The 17,779-nt window shown below is 46.6% G+C and overlaps 1 protein-coding gene across 1 annotated transcript; it reads right to left on the reverse strand.

The window, feature by feature from the left end:
* Positions 1 to 7,513: 7,513 nt before the first annotated feature.
* Positions 7,514 to 11,415, reverse strand: LOC127300749 (diacylglycerol kinase 2). Its single transcript, XM_051330910.2, has 7 exons — positions 10,292 to 11,415; positions 9,568 to 9,943; positions 9,386 to 9,462; positions 9,029 to 9,148; positions 8,784 to 8,948; positions 8,493 to 8,630; positions 7,514 to 8,138 (listed from the first exon to the last, which is right to left on the reverse strand). The coding sequence occupies exons 1-7, from the start codon at positions 11,357 to 11,359 to the stop codon at positions 7,986 to 7,988; spliced, it is 2,097 nt and encodes a 698-aa protein (XP_051186870.1). The 5' UTR covers positions 11,360 to 11,415; the 3' UTR covers positions 7,514 to 7,985.
* Positions 11,416 to 17,779: the final 6,364 nt, after the last annotated feature.

Below are 17,779 nucleotides of genomic sequence, written 5' to 3' on the forward strand. Positions count from 1 at the left end.
CTACGATCTAGCCTAGGACCAGCACAGTACCGTCGTTGAGCGTTTACTCAATTTGCATCGCTGAGTTGATTACTGTGCCACCATATCACTATACTTTGCCTTCCCAGAGCTCCACAGATATCTCCACGTGCACTGTGTCGACCCCGGGTAATCGCTTTGGCAATCTTTGGAGAAGCTGATCTTTGCTGGTTGCCATATCGCCTTCCTCCTGTTTGGTAAGAACTTGTAAGAGCTTTGTATTTTGCTTGACGAATTGCGCGTGAACCACCATATTCCGTAGTTTGTAGGCATATACATTTGTGCTTTTTGGGTACTAACCATGACAGGAATTGAAGACCAAGCCATCGACCCGAGTACCATGACGACTACGGAGCCGCATGTGCAACCATTTACAGGAGATCATGATCAGGTTATATCTTTACCAGTTTATGAGGGTAGATATAATACGGATGCTTATTTTGATTGGGAGTTTGAGGTTGACAATATTTTTGGATGCCATGATTTTAATGAACATGAGAAAGTAAGAATGGCCGCCCAAACTTTTGTTGATCTTGCTTCCATTTGGTGGGACTGGAATTTTAAAGAAAATGTTGATAATAAACCTACTACTTGGATAGATTTAAAATCTGTTTTGAGACGTAGGTTTGTGCCTCTTTATCATCAACGTGAACTGCTCCGCAAACTTAAACGGTTAGAACAAGGTAGTAACACCGTGCATGTTTACTATCAGGAATTTAAATTTTACATGTACCGTTGTGATATAAAGAAAATTGAGGAAAGTACTACAGACATGTTTTTCAACGGCTTGAATCCTGATATTAAGGTTATGTTTAAGTATATTTCTGGTTCTACTATTGGTATATATGTTCGCGCTTGTGCTTTTGAGAAACACATACAGGAGAAAACTTTGGACCATTTCGACCCCTTCAGTTCATGCACACTAGCACCAGTTGTTTCTTCCAACGTTCCACGCATGAATATTGTTGTGCGAGTCTCCCAGCCACAGACTTGTGACACGTCGCTGCGGACATCTTCTAAGTTGGATTCACAAGGTAAAAATAAAGGTACTGATTTTGTCCTTCCACATGAGATTGGTGAATGCAACGTTTTCTTAAATATGCCATGTGATGAGGTAGCAAATAATTTGGTCACACCATCTATATTAGAGGATCATACTACTGAGTTGCACATACCATGTGATCATACCACTGAGATTGATGTTGCTGTGAGCGCAATTAGTCCTGTTTCCAATTCTTCTTTGACTATGTGTGCGTCCACTGAAATTGTTAATGATAAAATAGATTCTTCTATTGATTTAAGTACACCCTCTGAATTGCATGCTACAATACCAAATGTTTTGGGTGATTCTTTTGCGGACATTCATGCATCTATCAATTCGAGTGGCCCAAATGAGTTACATGCTAAGAGAGATTTTGGGTTGGGTGTACCAATTGATCACTTTAATATGTCTTGGAATATGAGTGCACCCACTGAAAATATCATTGATATGACTAGCAAGCTTTTGGTTGACTCTAGTTATGATAGATCTACAGATTTCTGTGTACCATGTGTTGTTTTTCGTTCCTCTATGGATATGAGTGTACCAATGGAGAATTTTGTTTCAAATGATGACCATGTGTTAGGAACTTGTGTAAATGATATACCGACTATGTTGAGTACACCTACAATACAAGTTAATTTTTACATATCTATGAGTACACAAACTGAAATTCTTGCTCCTGATAATGCACCTTGTGATTTGCAAGATGACTCTAGTATGGATCATATAAAACTGGTTATGAACAATGAAGTGTTGGCTAAGATTTCTCATGCTAATTCTTTGTTTTCTGTTGTGATGGATCCACCTATATCTTTGTCACATGCTAGACATCAAATTGATGGACTTCCTTGTTTAAAGAGTGTCTACGCCCCTGATGTTACTTTTCATTTGGTTGGGGAGTATGTCAGCACCAATATTTTTATGGTACATAGGATTTGCATCATGTGTGATGATTCTTTTAGTGGATGCTCCAACAAACCTGAATTTGTGAATATGCTTTCTCATTTTGATATGACCTCCAATGTTGGTCTTCATTCTATGCCAAATAACTTGCTGCAAAAGTGTTTAATTCAACATTGTGTGGCTAGTAAATTTGAGACCTTACATTTTGGTTTACCAACTTTGGGATGGTTTAATGATGAGCATTATAATTTGAAAGGAGTTAATATGTGCTTCACTTATATCTGCAAATTGAGTTGTGATAAATGTTTAATGGAGACTAATAAGCTTCTACGCTACTACAATACTGGAATATGTACGAAATTAAGTGGGAAACATGACAGAGCTGTTAAAACGGATGACATATACATATACCATGCATATACCTTGTCTCTTTTGTTAGCATGTTTACAGAATAAACATCGCCGAGGACGGCTTTTCTTTCAAGAAAGGGAGAATGATGAGGACATGATTACCTCCGATTTGAAGGCATATCTTGGTGAAAAAGATGAGACTACGTCGAGGACGACTTCAATTCAAGTAGGGGAGGATGATGAGGACATCTGATAGGGCAAAGGTGTCCGATCTTTCGATGAGACGAGGATAATTCGATTTGTTGGTGGAGTTCGTGCTTGACGATCCGACTACACGTGCAAAGCTCGTGCGCCAATGCAATCGCTAGGACAATCTCCGGGAGTTACTGATCTTGCGGGAGCACGATCAGCCTGACCAGCGAGGGTCTTAATTCCTACCTGAAATCGAGAACAAGTAAGAACTAAAGATGCAATCAGAATATTGCGAATAGAGATGAAAACTTGATTGATAATGGTGGGATTCTGAATAGTCGGTCTTGTTCTGGGCGTTGGCCTCAAAAGAAGTACACGTAGTTGCAGCAATTGGCTAACTTTTAATCTAATCAAAATCCAAGTTCTAATGACGGCTATGGAGGGATATATATGGGGGAAGTGAAGGGATTTTCGTCCAACCAGCTAGGGTTGGCCAAAAACACCCCTAAATGGGCCTTCCTCCACTTATATGGCCTCTTAAAATCCCCTAAAATACCTAATCCGAAAATACATGGGCCTGGCCCATTAAATAAGGTGACGCAGCACCAAAACTAACTCTTTGGACGAATTTTATGATGGAGTAACTTGTATAATTCATCCAAGCATCGTTGCTTCACTATGGTGGCTTCAATGTTCTGAAATCCTCGCTTGCAACGCCATCCTGAATCCTTGCAGGTCTGCTGCCATCTCCATGCACGTTCCTAATCCAATGCTTGGCTTCCATGCTAGATCCATTCCTAAATAATATAAATACATTTGATTTAGGCAGCATCATATTCTCATATATATCATGAAGGATTCCTAGTAACGACTGTACCTGAAATGTGGCTGTAGGAGTATTGGTTGTATCTATCATAGAGATGTTGATGAGGACATGATTACCTCCGATTTGAAGGCATATCTTGGTGAAAAAGATGAGACTACGTGGAGGACGACTTCAATTCAAGTAGGGGAGGATGATGAGGACATCTCTATGATAGATACAACCAATACTCCTACAGCCACATTTCAGGTACAGTCGTTACTAGGAATCCTTCATGATATATATGAGAATATGATGCTGCCTAAATCAAATGTATTTATATTATTTAGGAATGGATCTAGCATGGACGCCAAGCATTGGATTAGGAACGTGCATGGAGATGGCAGCAGACCTGCAAGGATTCAGGATGGCGTTGCAAGCGAGGATTTCAGAACATTGAAGCCACCATAGTGAAGCAACGATGCTTGGATGAATTATACAAGTTACTCCATCATAAAATTCGTCCAAAGAGTTAGTTTTGGTGCTGCGTCACCTTATTTAATGGGCCAGGCCCATGTATTTTCGGATTAGGTATTTTAGGGGATTTTAAGAGGCCATATAAGTGGAGGAAGGCCCATTTAGGGGTGTTTTTGGCCAACCCTAGCTGGTTGGACGAAAATCCCTTCACTTCCCCCATATATATCCCTCCATAGCCGTCATTAGAACTTGGATTTTGATTAGATTAAAAGTTAGCCAATTGCTGCAACTACGTGTACTTCTTTTGAGGCCAACGCCCAGAACAAGACCGACTATTCGGAATCCCACCTTTTCAATAAAGCTTTCATCTATATCCGCAATATTCTGATTGCAAATTTAGTTCTTACTTGTTCTCGATTTCAGGTAGGAATTAAGACCCTCGCTGGTCAGGCTGATCGTGCATCCGCAAGATCAGTAACTCCCGGAGATTGTCCTAGCGATTGCATTGGGGCACGAGCTTTGCACGTGTAGTCGGATCGTCAAGCACGAACTCCACCAACAAATCGACTTATCTTCATCTCATCGAAAGATCGGCCACCTTTGCCCTATCAAAATAGTTGGTGATTTTTGTTGTAATTGGATATATATAAAATGTGTTATTTTAACCAAATTTTCACAGCCACGAACACATGTTTTTTGTTGTTATAGCTTTTGATTTTTTATTGTAATTGCTGTCAATTTTTGTTGTAAACCAACCTATCGCAAAACAATTGTTGTTTAACCACTTTTTTATAATACTATTTGTTTACATTTTTTGTAATTTTTTTTTGTTGTAATAGTACATATATTTTGTAAGCGGAGTGAGATATTTTGTTGTAATACTATGTATGAGACTCGGATCAGTCGTCGAGTGGCAGTTTTGTCGTAAATATTGAGAAGGCCAGGCCCAAAGAAACATACCCTTTCGGGTTAACTGGAGAAGTCTAGTACTGCGGGTTAATTATCCAAAAACTGGGGGGCAAAATGCAAATGTTACAATGTGGCTGATTCCAACCGTTAGATGACGATCCGACGACGCGGAAGACACCGATTTTAGGGATCGCCATCAGGCGACCGACGCCCAGCGTTCGCCTTAAAAAAAAGGATTACTCATATTCGTGATAATAAGGATCACTTCTCTAAGTAATGTCATTCGCAAGTAATTTTGTCCGTGTTGGTATTCAGTGGTGAGCTGCTGCGAGCAATTTTGTTGGTTCCTGATGCACTGCTTTAGTTATTGTCAGTTTGCTGGTCGCAGAGATCATCGACCTACTAATGTATTGTTGTCTGTAGTGTATGTAATTCAATTGATACTGATTGGGCACTCGAGCCGAGATACTAGACAAATAGCAGTTCTGTTTTGAAGAAAAAAAATAGCGGGTCCATATTTGTGAGCGTTTGCACCCAAAAAAAAGTTCAGCTTCGAAAACAAGAAAAAATTAGACAGATAGCAGCGATAGTAAGAGATGATTGAAGCAATCATGAAACTTGATACGGAACAGAAAATTATGGTATGTTGTCTGTTGTGGCAGTTTTTTTCGATAAAAGGATTATATTAATATCAAAAGGTACAATTACATCCAACCTATGCAACAACGCAACACCCTAATGCCAGTACGGATGCACACAGCTAAAAAGAGAAAAGAAAACTAAGAAACAAAAGTCCCGCTACAGTATTCTAGTCTAGCAACATCAATACATCCACCACCAAGACAACACCTGAAATATAGACTCTCCAAAAGCGACCCCTCCAAGAAAGGAAACAGTGCACCAGCGCCGTCGTCGCCCGACCAAAGATATTAGGTTTTCACCCTGAAGATAGTCTCCGCTCTCAAAACAATGCCTCCAACAAGGTTATTGACAGGCACAACCAGTTAAGGCCAGACCTTGGGTTTCCACCCTGAAAGGTAGGACTCTGAACTTCACCTGTGTTGCCCCTCCCACTTTCATACCACTGCTGCGAAACCTGGAACACCAAGCAAGTCCCTCAACAGCGCGGAGACTTGAATCTCCATTAGCTAGACCTCCGATCCGGCCTTCATGATATTCTCTTGTTCTGACTTCACCATGGACTAAAATGTCACTTGATGTCAACACAGAACAGAGCTTCGCGCCGCTCCCTTCAAAACTAAACGGCTGGAATAAAAACATGGGTGCACACGACCGAATACCACCCGATCCAGCAAACTCCAAGCAAAAGATGCACTGTTTCATTCGCCGACAGCCTTCCGGAACTCAACACTCCGGCTAGATCAAGAAGGGCAGACCTCAGGAAGGTCCCCATCTTCGCGCAAGAGAAACCCTAAAACCACCACCTTCAAACTGCGAAACAGACGAACAGGCCTCCTTGCCGCCATCTGCTAGCCAGCGAAAACGAAGGAGGAATCGGTGGACGCACCATCCGAGACCCACGCGACCCAGATCTCAGATCGGGCCTGCCACACCACGCGGTCTTGGATGCCGGTACCACACCATCCACACCTCGCAAGGTCGCTGCCCCCTCCTCGCGCCGTCAACTGAACCGACGACGTGTTTATGTGGGAACTAGACCCGCAGCCACCACCACCACCCATCGCCGGAAGGCCATGGAGGGAGCAGCCGCCGCCGCACATCAAGGGATGTCCGCCCCGGACGTCGTGCGTGCCTCCCCGTAGCAGCCGCCACAACAGATCGTCGCCACCACCACCCCCCGACCACCTTTGGCGTCGGGGCCCACCGCCATCGTGGCCGGCGTCGCCGGCAGCGGCGGAGGGAAGGATGCGAAGGGGGGGGGGGGGGGGGGCGGCGGCTGGCGGCGCTAGGGTTCGCCCTGGCGTCGCCCTGGGGGACGACGCGAGGACCTGTTGAGGACGCGTTCATCTGCTATTTGTCAACACAGAACATAGCTTGGTACTATAAATATTGATGGCAGCTTTTCTGTGGCTGATAAAACCGGAGGATGGGGATTCGTCGTAGGTGCAGGAGCTGGCAGGTTGCAGTGTGTGGCTAGTGCAGCAAGCGCAGAGACGCAGGCGTGCGATGCAGCTCTACACCAGGCAGCGGCGTGGGGTATGACGAAGATTATCGTTGAAAGTGATGCCTACAACCTCGTTCGTGCTGTCCAATTGACAAGCTTCGATCTGGCGGCCGAGGGAGTGATCTATAGATGTATCAAGTCCTTTGTTAATCTGAACTTTTCTTCAGTTTCCTTTGTTTACTGTCCAATAGTTTGTAATAATGTAGCACACGCACAAGCTGCGTTGGGTGCTAGTAGTGAGGCGCCGATCCGTCCGTGGACGGATGACCTGCCAAACAATGTTATGTTGCTGGTGCTGGTGGCCAGCGATCTTGCTGAGCCTACTAATTAATAGAATGAGGGTCCTTCCATCTCAAAAAGAAAAATGCCGTGTCTTCGCTGCGACGTCAAGCTGAAGCATTTCATCGGTCATAGACATTGCAAGCACCACAGTCCACGACGCCCCCAACAGCCCGAGAGGCAGAATTGCTGCGCGTCACAGGCGTTCCGCGCTAACACATGCGAGGCAGACATGCCATCGTCATGACATATTACTGTACATGATTTCCAATAGTTGTTTTGTCTGGAAAAGGACAGCACAATTCAGCTGGAATGTTTAGCATGAACAGGGATTGCAGTTGCAGACATGACTATACAGGAAGAACAATACCAGCAAGATTATGGACATAAGTTTCTTGAACACCACACCCCAAAATTTCAGTCACTATCCGGAGTACAAAAATCCACAATGCTTGTGAGTTGTGACATGTTACCACGATTAAACTTACAGGTTACAGCTATATACCTTTCCTAAAAGGCATTGACACTCTGTAGTTACAAGAGCCCTATTTGCAGTTCCAATGCCTCACTGAGACCTATGTGCAATTACAGTTGCTCTAAGCTCTACAAAACTCTCTGCCAGGACTGGTATCCTTCTCTCACCTTGATAGTCACTACAACTGACACCTTAGATGAGCCCAGCCAACAAAGAAGCAACCAACCTATCCAAATTCTGGAGTACAATCGACCATAAACGCAGCAAACCTTCTATTCATACATCAACATCTACCGTATGCCTTTCTCATCTGTGCGAAGGGACTTCTCGACACAAAAAAGGTTTGGTATCAACAGAACATATGGTGTTAGGTTTCTGAGGGGAGGGGAGTGTCAGGAGGACAAACGGAGGGCTATCTCGTGGAGGAGCAATCTCTTCTGAGCGGCGTCAATGACACCATTGCACTCTGCGTTCACGAGAACATCACTCATGATTGCCGCAGCATGCCCCGTGGGCTCTTCAGATGTCCTCCTCAACATGAACATCTGCTTGACAGCAAGGAAACATCAGTTAAGTGGTTTCACACCGATTTGCAGTTAATAATGAATGTCTATCTGAATAACAGATGCAGTTTGCTAAAATAGAAATTAAGTTGGTCAGTCAGTTGTGTGACTCTATTTTATTAACACATTTCAGTAACGGGCATAAGATGATTTATGAACCCATGGCAAAACTGGAGGTCAAACACACTAACTGAACTCAGAACTACTACAAATCCATATATCAAACAAAGCTTGCATTATTTCACAAACCACAATTAGATTAAACTTCATGTGAAAAATGGTTATTATATGTAAATTCTATCATGCATATCTAGTGTACATAACAAGGTAAAGTACCTGTCCACGATGCGATATCTCAAGGCACCCAGGTGGCTGGATCCATGGTTCACCATCAACCTGAACAGGGAATGAACTGTGCAGGTGAAATCTTATAACTTTCCCTTGGGCTAGCCGATGTGCTCTTGACAGTCCTACCTATGAACCACAGAAAACAATTGTATATGTGAGTTGACCCTGAGATCATTGAAAGGCTTATAGCAGTATAAAGCAGCAATAACAAGAGCGCTGCTCTGAAAATGAAAAGACAGAATAAGTTAACAATGTGTTCCGCATGCAGATTATCTTTACCTGCAGTTTGCCTAGATGCCATGTCCCAGATATACATACCACCTCAAGCATTTTGTCATGCATTGATTGTGAACTGAAATCATCATCATGATCATTGTCGTTTTGCCAAAGATCAACACCACCCATGTAGCTAGCGATATTCAGAACAATCACACCTTCTGTATCCTGATAAGCACAGGGCATAAGAAGATCCGCCAAAAATATATCAAATAGTGGAGAAACATGAAAGATATAAAGGAGGCTACCTCGGGAATTTCAATATCCTTTCCATCAACTTCAAGGCTAACATGCCATGGTAAATCAGAACATGACCTATCCATCATATCCTTAGCGCCTTCTCTAGCATACATCAGTTTGTTCACAAACTGCACCGCACAAAATAATTGCATTAAGATTTTTTTTTCCTGGCATAAAGGACAAGACTAGAAGGTAGCAGATCAAATGTTGAGTTTTGTCTGAAATGGAGAACTGATTCAGGAAATTCACAACAAACTGCTTCTCTCGTGTGGGAATATGACAGAACTCTGTTCCAAATGTGTGTGCGGGGGGTGGGGGCATTATGCAGTAATACAGATGCAAACTGCAGAAGGAAATGTATCTACCTGACTGCTAAATTTATCTGGCTTCTCTTCCCTGCTAGTGTGGAAGTCATATGCAACCTTGGCATCGCATCCAATACCTACAAGTCAATAGAAAACAAATCAATTCAGCAACTACTGGCAGAACAGGGATATGTAATACATCAATTGTTGACTAACATGGTGGAAGTTGAAGGATGGCATACCTAGATAATTTGTCATAAATTTTACTTGCTTGGTGCATTGACCTTCGGCTCCGTTCTTCTCTTTGATGGCTACATTCCAGCGATCGAGCACTGTAACGGCTGCGTGATCAACGTCATTCAGAAGCGCACATATGCCCCCTTGTCCTTCAACAGAAGACAAACCTCCACCCCAGCGTGTAACACGGGATAGGTCATTTCCTGTTCCTAACGGAAGAATGGCAACAGGGGGAGGAGATTCGTAGTTCTGTTTTTCTATGGCATCAAGAACCCATGCTACAGTTCCATCCCCACCACAAACAAGAATTCTGAAGTGTTTTACATTGTGGAACATTTGCAATCCAACTTCAGGTCCCTGAGAAGCACTTAGCTCAAATATCTGAATTGAGAATTCAACTGTCAGATCAAGAATAGGGTATCAACTATGTCACAATAAAAATATTCGTGAGAAAACTAGTTGTAACTATGGATTAACATAAATAGAACAGAGGTTGTCAGGTTGCAGTACCTATTTGGTAGGAAAAATACATCATGCTTAAATGTAATAGATTCAATACAGGAGGTACATCACTCAAGATAATTGGACTCTATACTAAAACTAGAGAATTAATTAAGGTCTGCTGACTAGAGTATTTCAAAAGGTCGAGTGCATAAGCTAGAAAAACTTGCAAACAAGTTCATTTGAGTCTGCTTCCAAGCTGCGAATGAAAGGTCAAGGCCAATTTACCTGTATTGGATTGAGCAGCATGTTGAGTCTTCTCCTAAGAGAAGGCCCGTTTCGGCCCCCACTCTTGCTGTTGATGAAAACAAGCAGTGGCCTTGAATCTTGGGGCAAATCTACAAGCTCGTACTTCTTTTCATCTCCATTAGGAATGTCAGATCCATGTATTTGCTTGGGAGGCTTTCCAGTTGACTTTGCAAGCGTATACTTTCCATTCAGGTTCTGCAGTCTAGCAAATCCTTCAAGAACCGTGTCAAGGATTGAACTGTCTGTGGAAACCGGATTTGTCTTGGCACCAGGCTGATTGTTGATGCGTTTCTTGTTGCGTGGCCTTCTAATCCGACCCCTAACCGTGGAGGTGACAAGGCCTTGTTTGATTGAGTTGAACACTCCACTGATGGCCGGGGCTTGACCAACTTCCTTGACCGAGAGAGGTGGTACGATAAGCCTCCTGAGCAAGCCAAGATCGCAAGCGTTCCCCGTCTCCTTGAATAGCTTGGCATGACAATCGACATGGATCTGCCTCTGGCACCAGAGACAGCGCCATATAGGAGATACGCCGAGGAACGGCACGCCACAGGGCTCGTCGCAGTAGTAACAGAAGGTGGATATCTGCGGGTTATCGTCCATCTCCACCCACCTCTCGGACCAGTGGTGCAGCAGAGCGGAAGCGCCAGCCTGCGCGACACATTTGCAGTCCCTGTCGGCGGCGCGCGAGCAGTAGCAGTGAGCCGCCACCCCGCACACGGAGCAGCGGTGAACGACGTCAGCGTCCTGAGCGGAGCCGAGCGAGGAGAGGCAGACGCAGCACGTGGAAGGCTGGCCACCGCGGAAGCAGTCCTCCTTCCATGTGTGCGTCGAGCAGGGGCAGCGCAGCGCCTTGGACGCGGCCTCCTTCTCCCTCGCGGCCGCCTTGAGCCAGTAGAGCGACGCCTCCTTCTGCAGCCTGAGGAGGCCGTAGATGAGCGCGGCGAGGCCGACGGAGCCGGCGGTAATGAGCCACCCGAAGAACTCGATGCCGGACGGGTCAACCCAGCGAGCCATGCTGAGCAGCAGCGATCCCACCAGGTCCATCCCAGTTGGCCAGGGCTGATGGGTGTCAACAGGCAGAATCTGGTAGCAGAATGTGGTAGCAGAACCTGTAGCAGAAAGAGGCAGAATCATCATCAGCAAAATCTCCTCTCTTAACGCAAGAATCATCATCATACTGGTTAAACTTACTAAAAGATGACCGTCTTATTAGAGCTAGTGTATCTTACACAATAATTTAGGGAAATCAGTAGTATCTGATACACAAGATATTTTGAACGAAAAACGAGAAGGCTGGGCGCTCCCCCTTTGAAAATCGGAGATAAATCACAGCATGTAAGTAGTAAGAAAATTGTCGCCCCCACTTGGGGTCTCCTCCCTCTCGCGCTCACTAATTGACAAACCTTGGATACCAATTTTGTCGGGCTTACGGGTTACCAACGTGTTGGGCATAAGGAACCTAAATCGGGGCTAGGCAGAAGGCAGGCCGGATCAACACGAGGCAAGGAAACCGGGGACCATGAGGAACCAAAATCGGAACCCACGCCGGGCGGGCGCGAGATCCCGCATTCCCCGTGCCGTGCCGGAATTCCAGAGGCGCGGAAACCGTAACCCTACCCCAACAGTAACCAGGAAGATGAACTGGGGCGGCAGGATCGCGGGTAGCAGCACGCACCTCGGGGTTTGGATGGAGCAAACCCTAGCTCTGGCTTCTTCGCTTGGGTCGCTGCACCCCAGGTGTCTTGGCCGTGTCGCCCGCGCTGGTGGTGGCTGGCCGAGAGGAGGAGGGGGAAGGGGAGAGGAGGAAGACTCGGACGGGGTGGCGTGCGGTGCGGCTGCTTTAAAAAGGGGGCCGGCCCGGGCGAATCGGCGGAACCGCGTGCCAAACGCGAATGTGATTGGCGGTGGACCGCCTCCCCTCGAGCTGGACCTCACGCTTTACACCAGCTTACTGCTAGTTCAAGTACTACCAGTATCTTGTTCCGTTAGGCATCTCCAACGCGTTAGACCGTCCGTTTTGGGTTGTTTGGGTGGCTGCGCGCGAGGCTCGCCGTCGCCGAGGTGAAACACGTGCGCCGGCGCGCATCGTACTCCACCTCGAACCACAAGTCACAGTTGGTACTTGTGTCGCCGTAGGCGGGGTGCTTCCGGAGGTCTGCCGGCAGCTGCGCGCGGCGCCTCCGGATCTCCGGGATCGGCGGCACCGGATTCCTTGTCCTCATTATCACTGTCATAATCATCATCTTCTGGAGCATCTACACCATCACTGTCATAATCATCATCTTCTGGAGCATTTCGGATCCACATCATCTCCAGTCTCATACTCATTGTCTTCATTAATAATCATCACCTTACGGTTAGGAAAATCTCTCTTGAAGTGACCATTGCCACCACATGTATGGCAATTCATATCGCGGTTGCGCGTTGTAGACATGCTAGAATCACTCGTACTTGCAGCCGGTTCGGGCTTCTTTGTGTTGGTCACATTGGAGACCGGCTTGCTAGATGTAGTAGAGTAAGGTGCGGAACGCGATGATGGCGTCAGCGCCGTAGATGGAGGCGCCCTAGGCGTGTAGCGCCCAGCTCCCGTAGCACGACCTTTAAATTGTGCTTCTTCAGCCAACTGTGATTCAGCTTCTCTTGCATGATGTAGCAACTCATTCATAGTGGTGTACCTGTGATGACGAACAATGCCTTTGATATCAAACTTCAAACCATGTAGAAATCGATGCATTGTCATCTCAAGTGACTCACAGACACGGCCACGCTGCATAAGCATCTCCATCTCCATGAAATAAACATCAACAGTCTTCACACATTGTCTCAATAGGGTCAACTTGTCATATATTGTACGCAAATAATAAGTGGGGACAAAACGAGCTTGCAGAATAGCCTTCATCTCGCGCCATGTAAGAACTGGCAACTCGCCGTCGCCGAGGTGAAGCACGTGCGCCGGCACGCATCGTGCTCCACCTCGAACCACAAGTTCCAGTTGGGACTTGTGTTGTCGTAGGCGGGGTGCTCCGGAGGTCCGCCGGCAGCTGTGCGCGGCGCCTCCGGATCTCCGCGATGCGGGTGCGACCGGAGCCCGGGATCGGCGGCACCGGAACCCGATCTGGGCTCAGGTGCCAGCCGTGGGGGAGGTGCACGTCGCCCCACGGCATTGGGACGCTGGCATCCCAGAACATTTGCGCCACCGCTACGGTGACGTAGATCCGGTCGCGGATGGGAGCCATCGGCCCCATCTCGAACACCGCCGGCGCGGTTCGCCGGCTGCTGCCGGCCTCGTGGTCGTTGGCGGACGGCTCGAACTCCCTCTTCGGGGCCATGGCGGCGGCCGAGTGGAGAGTGGGGACTGGATAGGGACAGTCCGCCTCCCCAGTCCACATTTAATAGAACTGGGGCACCGACAGGTGGGCCAGCCATGCGGACCAGACACACGAGGACGCCACGTGCCATCCGCAGCCACGCAAACCTGGCCCAGATTTGGGCCGGGTTTTGGTCGTCCCGGACACCCGCGGCCATCTGCATTTGCGATGCGTGGCCTTGTTGGCCGCGGATTTGTTCGGTTGAACCCATCCGGATGCGCGGGCACGGGATGGGTCGTCGCGTTGGAGATGCCCTTACACAAAGCACCGTGTCCACAGAAACTCATCGAAGCTGCAACAATGTTTAGTTTTTTTTTTTTTTTTTGCTTCAAAATTGACATCTAAATTATAAATTTAGTAGTATTGTGAGAATTGTTCTTGAATGTACTTTTATATCATATGGATTTATTGTTATGAATGTTGATATTTTTCCTACAACGTTGATCAAACCTCAAAAGTTTAAATTCGACTAAACTCAAACCGTAGAGTAAATAAAAACGAAGGGAGTACTTGACTTCCAACATCCCTAAACGTAGAGCACCTCTACAACTATGGGTCAAATCCCTTACTGCAAAATCGTTTCCGAGTATACAAAAAACTAATTTTAAGGTATAAAATCCATGCAGGCCACATACTTTTAGCGTAATTTAGATGATCAAAAGAGATTATTACGATTCCTAGAGAATCCTCAATAGTCTGTTTACTTCTCCTAGTTTGGGCGGGATAACCTCCAGACATCCCTGCGAATTTCCTTATATTTTTCCTAGATTAAATACTATCCCTCACACTAGTGCATTTTTTGAAAAGAGTATTTGAGGTGAAAATACGAGAGAAGTAAACAAGGCCTAAGTGTTATACGTAGGCTAATTCTTAAACAAAATAACCTATGTGTACTAGTATATAGGTGAAATAATTCCACACCGTGGTTCATGGCTTGCGTTTGCCTGAGGTATAGATCAGCCATGTGGACAAGATCCCACTTGCCATGGTCTACTTCACGAAATCAGATGGAAACAGACGGAATGAGTAGGTATCGGGGTGGCTCACCGAAAATTGGTAGGGATTTTGCCGGAATCAAAGCGCCATGGCAGAATTTCGCCGGATTATGAGGACCCTAAAACCGGTCCGGTGACGGTTGAGCTGAAATTTCCCTCCCACCAACTGTTTCCGCACAGTGGGGAACTGAAGAGCCAAAACATGGGCATCTAGGGTACAAGGGTTTTATTTGTGGGGTATCTAGGGTACAAGGGTTTTTCTCAGCTATCGATAGTTTTGTGGGATCTATTTGGTGAAACGTTTTTCTTTATTTGACTAAAACTGTAAAAGACGGTTATTTTGCCGGATGTGCTACAGATGCTCTCGTGGATATGCACTAGACCAGCCACCCGTGAAAACTCTATTGTCAGGTTACGCTAGGTTGCAGGCCTGCAACATCAGTTTCCAGTGTTGTATGAAAAAGGGTTTTCTCGGATGTGGTTTTTGATGCAGCAAAAGGGGAAACACCCTGAACGCAAGCAAACAACTTGAAAGTCGATTGACAACCATCAACTTGTTTCAAGATCAGCGGGCGTCCGAGATTCCACCGAGGGAACTGCCCGCCACTTGCGACCTCTTGGCTCAGTGCATGCCTCCGCATAACTTTTCTTTCTTTCTTTCTGTAGTGGAGAACTAAATTTTCTCTTCTCATTTTCCATATTTCTTTTTCTTGCCTTGTCACTTTTACCATTTTGACTATTCATGTCGGTTTATTGGCCTCGATGCGTTCCTCAGCTAAGATCTGCGCTCTGGCTTCTGTGTGATGAGCGTGTCCGTGTCGACGGGAACTATGCATCGTTTTCGTGCTACCTATGTATTTGATTGTTTGATGCGATTCGATTAGCACAGACAGGTGTGCGGTTAGTAGTTAAACGACTGTGATGTTTGTGGTTGCGGTGCAAGCGGAAGGAAATCTTTGCCGACAATTTAATTTATCTGGCTCCTGGTTGGACTTTAATTCTTGTGGGTATAACTAAGCTCGTTTTAAAAGCATGAGGGATTTTGGTGATTTTTTTAAATATTCATATCGATATAAGTTATGTATTTTGATTTAGTCAAAAGGAAATGGCCCAGTTAATGAGAGAGCTGGCCAAAAACCGATGTCTCTTGTGCGCACACATGCGTACGCACACAAGTCATAGTGGAGAGTAACATAGAGTAGTAACATACACATATTACTAATCTATGTTACTACCTTAATAGTGAGAAATCACAAATGTGTGGTATCATGCAAATTCATATTTATTATATTGTAGACTCATCTTGCCTTGGGGTTTGTGAATTGTGATGTTATGGTAACATAGCTAGTTACCACCTCACTCTTTTTTCTTCATTTATTATCATGTTATGTCACCAAAATGTGTTGGGTTGTGTGATGTTACTACCTATGTTACCCACTATGAGTTGATGCAGCCCCGCCTATCGTCGACGCTACACCATGGCCAAGGAGTCCCCCAAGTGGACCAACAACACAAACCTCCGCCATATATGTCAAGGTGAACTTCTTCCTCTCGACACTCGACCTCGTCAATACCTTGGATGGAATGCTACCTCATGTCGGTGTGTTACATGTCATTAGGTACAAGAGTCATCGAGGAACCGGAGAGAAGGAACTCCCATGGTGCAAGGAAGAGAGAAGGAGAAGAAGGAAAGAAGAGAAGAAGGAAGAGAAAGAAGAGGCGGGAGGAAGAGGCCCAGCCGGCCCAGAGGCCGGCCAACCGGGCCCAGAGGCCGGCCAGGCCGGTCCCAGGGCCGGTCAGACCGGACCCCAGACCGGATCTACCCCGGCGATGACCGGGCGTCGTACCGACGCCAACCAGAGGGACTTTTGCGAACTTCCCGGTCTGGCGCCCGGTTGACCGGCCCTGGCGCCGGCCTTCCCGGTCTGCAGCCCGGTTGGCGCCCGGTTGACCGGATTTCACGGGTTCGACTCGATCGGAAACTGCCCGAGTCGGTCCACCGCATACCTATTCGACCCAAGTCGCCTTGTACCTCTATATAAGCACCTAGGTCATCCCCTTTACTCCTTAGACAAGATTTAGGCTTAAACATGACTTTGAGCTTTGTCTCCCTAGGGTTTCATCCCCTTTGTATCAAGGCACCCCATGTTGGATGATTGGATCTATGTGAGTGAGATTCTAGTGTGCTCCACTCTCTCTCCCTCACCGGTCTCCGTCCCCAACACCGATCTCTCACTCCGGGATTCTACTTCGCGTCTCTCCCGGGTTGATTCAATTGGCGTGGTCCATCGAGCCACGAGGGTAAGTATCAATTGTATCGGGTTGGTGTGCGTGTGTTCTTCGCGTTCTTCGTGTTCTTCAGCCTCTCCCTCTCTTTCCCCCTTTGGATCTTGGGTCATTCGCGAGATCGGGCCACACACGGGGTCTTAAACCTCATCATATGGTATCAGCAGCCTTTGGTTTCCGCGAATTTAACCCCCCACCCACCCAATTTCGTCTCTAAAAATTTTCCAAAAAATTCCCCAAAAATAGCCCTAAATTGCCTTTTGATGGATCTGCGATTTGGTTGCGTTTTGAGTGGTTTTGGTCCATGGATTCGATGTTATGGTGCTTGATCTACTATTTCCCCAACTTCTAGCCCCCAATTCCATCGTTTCCCTTCGATTTGGGTCGATTTGGACGAGTTTGGCTCAAAAACACGACATGCCGGTTGAGAAATCCGGTCGACCGGGCGGCAGACCGGCCAGGCCGGCCCAGAACCCGGTCAACTGGGCGCCAACCGGGCAGGTCGGTCCAGGAGCCGGTCAACCGGGCGCCACCACTTCCACCACCACCGCCGACCACCACCACCCCTCTCATCCGCCGGCAAGCTCCGTCACCCCCGCAGACCACCGGTAAACACCACCGTGGCCCCATAAACACCGCTGCAACCGAAAGAGCATCGACACCGCCCACCACCGGCATACCACCACCACCGCCGCCAAGCTATTTTGACCCATCTTATCCGCTAACTTGTGTTTGTTTGTTCCGGTTTGAGTGCCTTGTTTGTGAAACTAACCCGCAGCTCCAAAGCAAGCGACGACATCCTCGGCACCCCGAAC

This window comes from Lolium perenne, chromosome 5 (assembly GCF_019359855.2).
Source record: "Lolium perenne isolate Kyuss_39 chromosome 5, Kyuss_2.0, whole genome shotgun sequence".
NCBI classification, from domain to species: domain Eukaryota; kingdom Viridiplantae; phylum Streptophyta; class Magnoliopsida; order Poales; family Poaceae; genus Lolium; species Lolium perenne.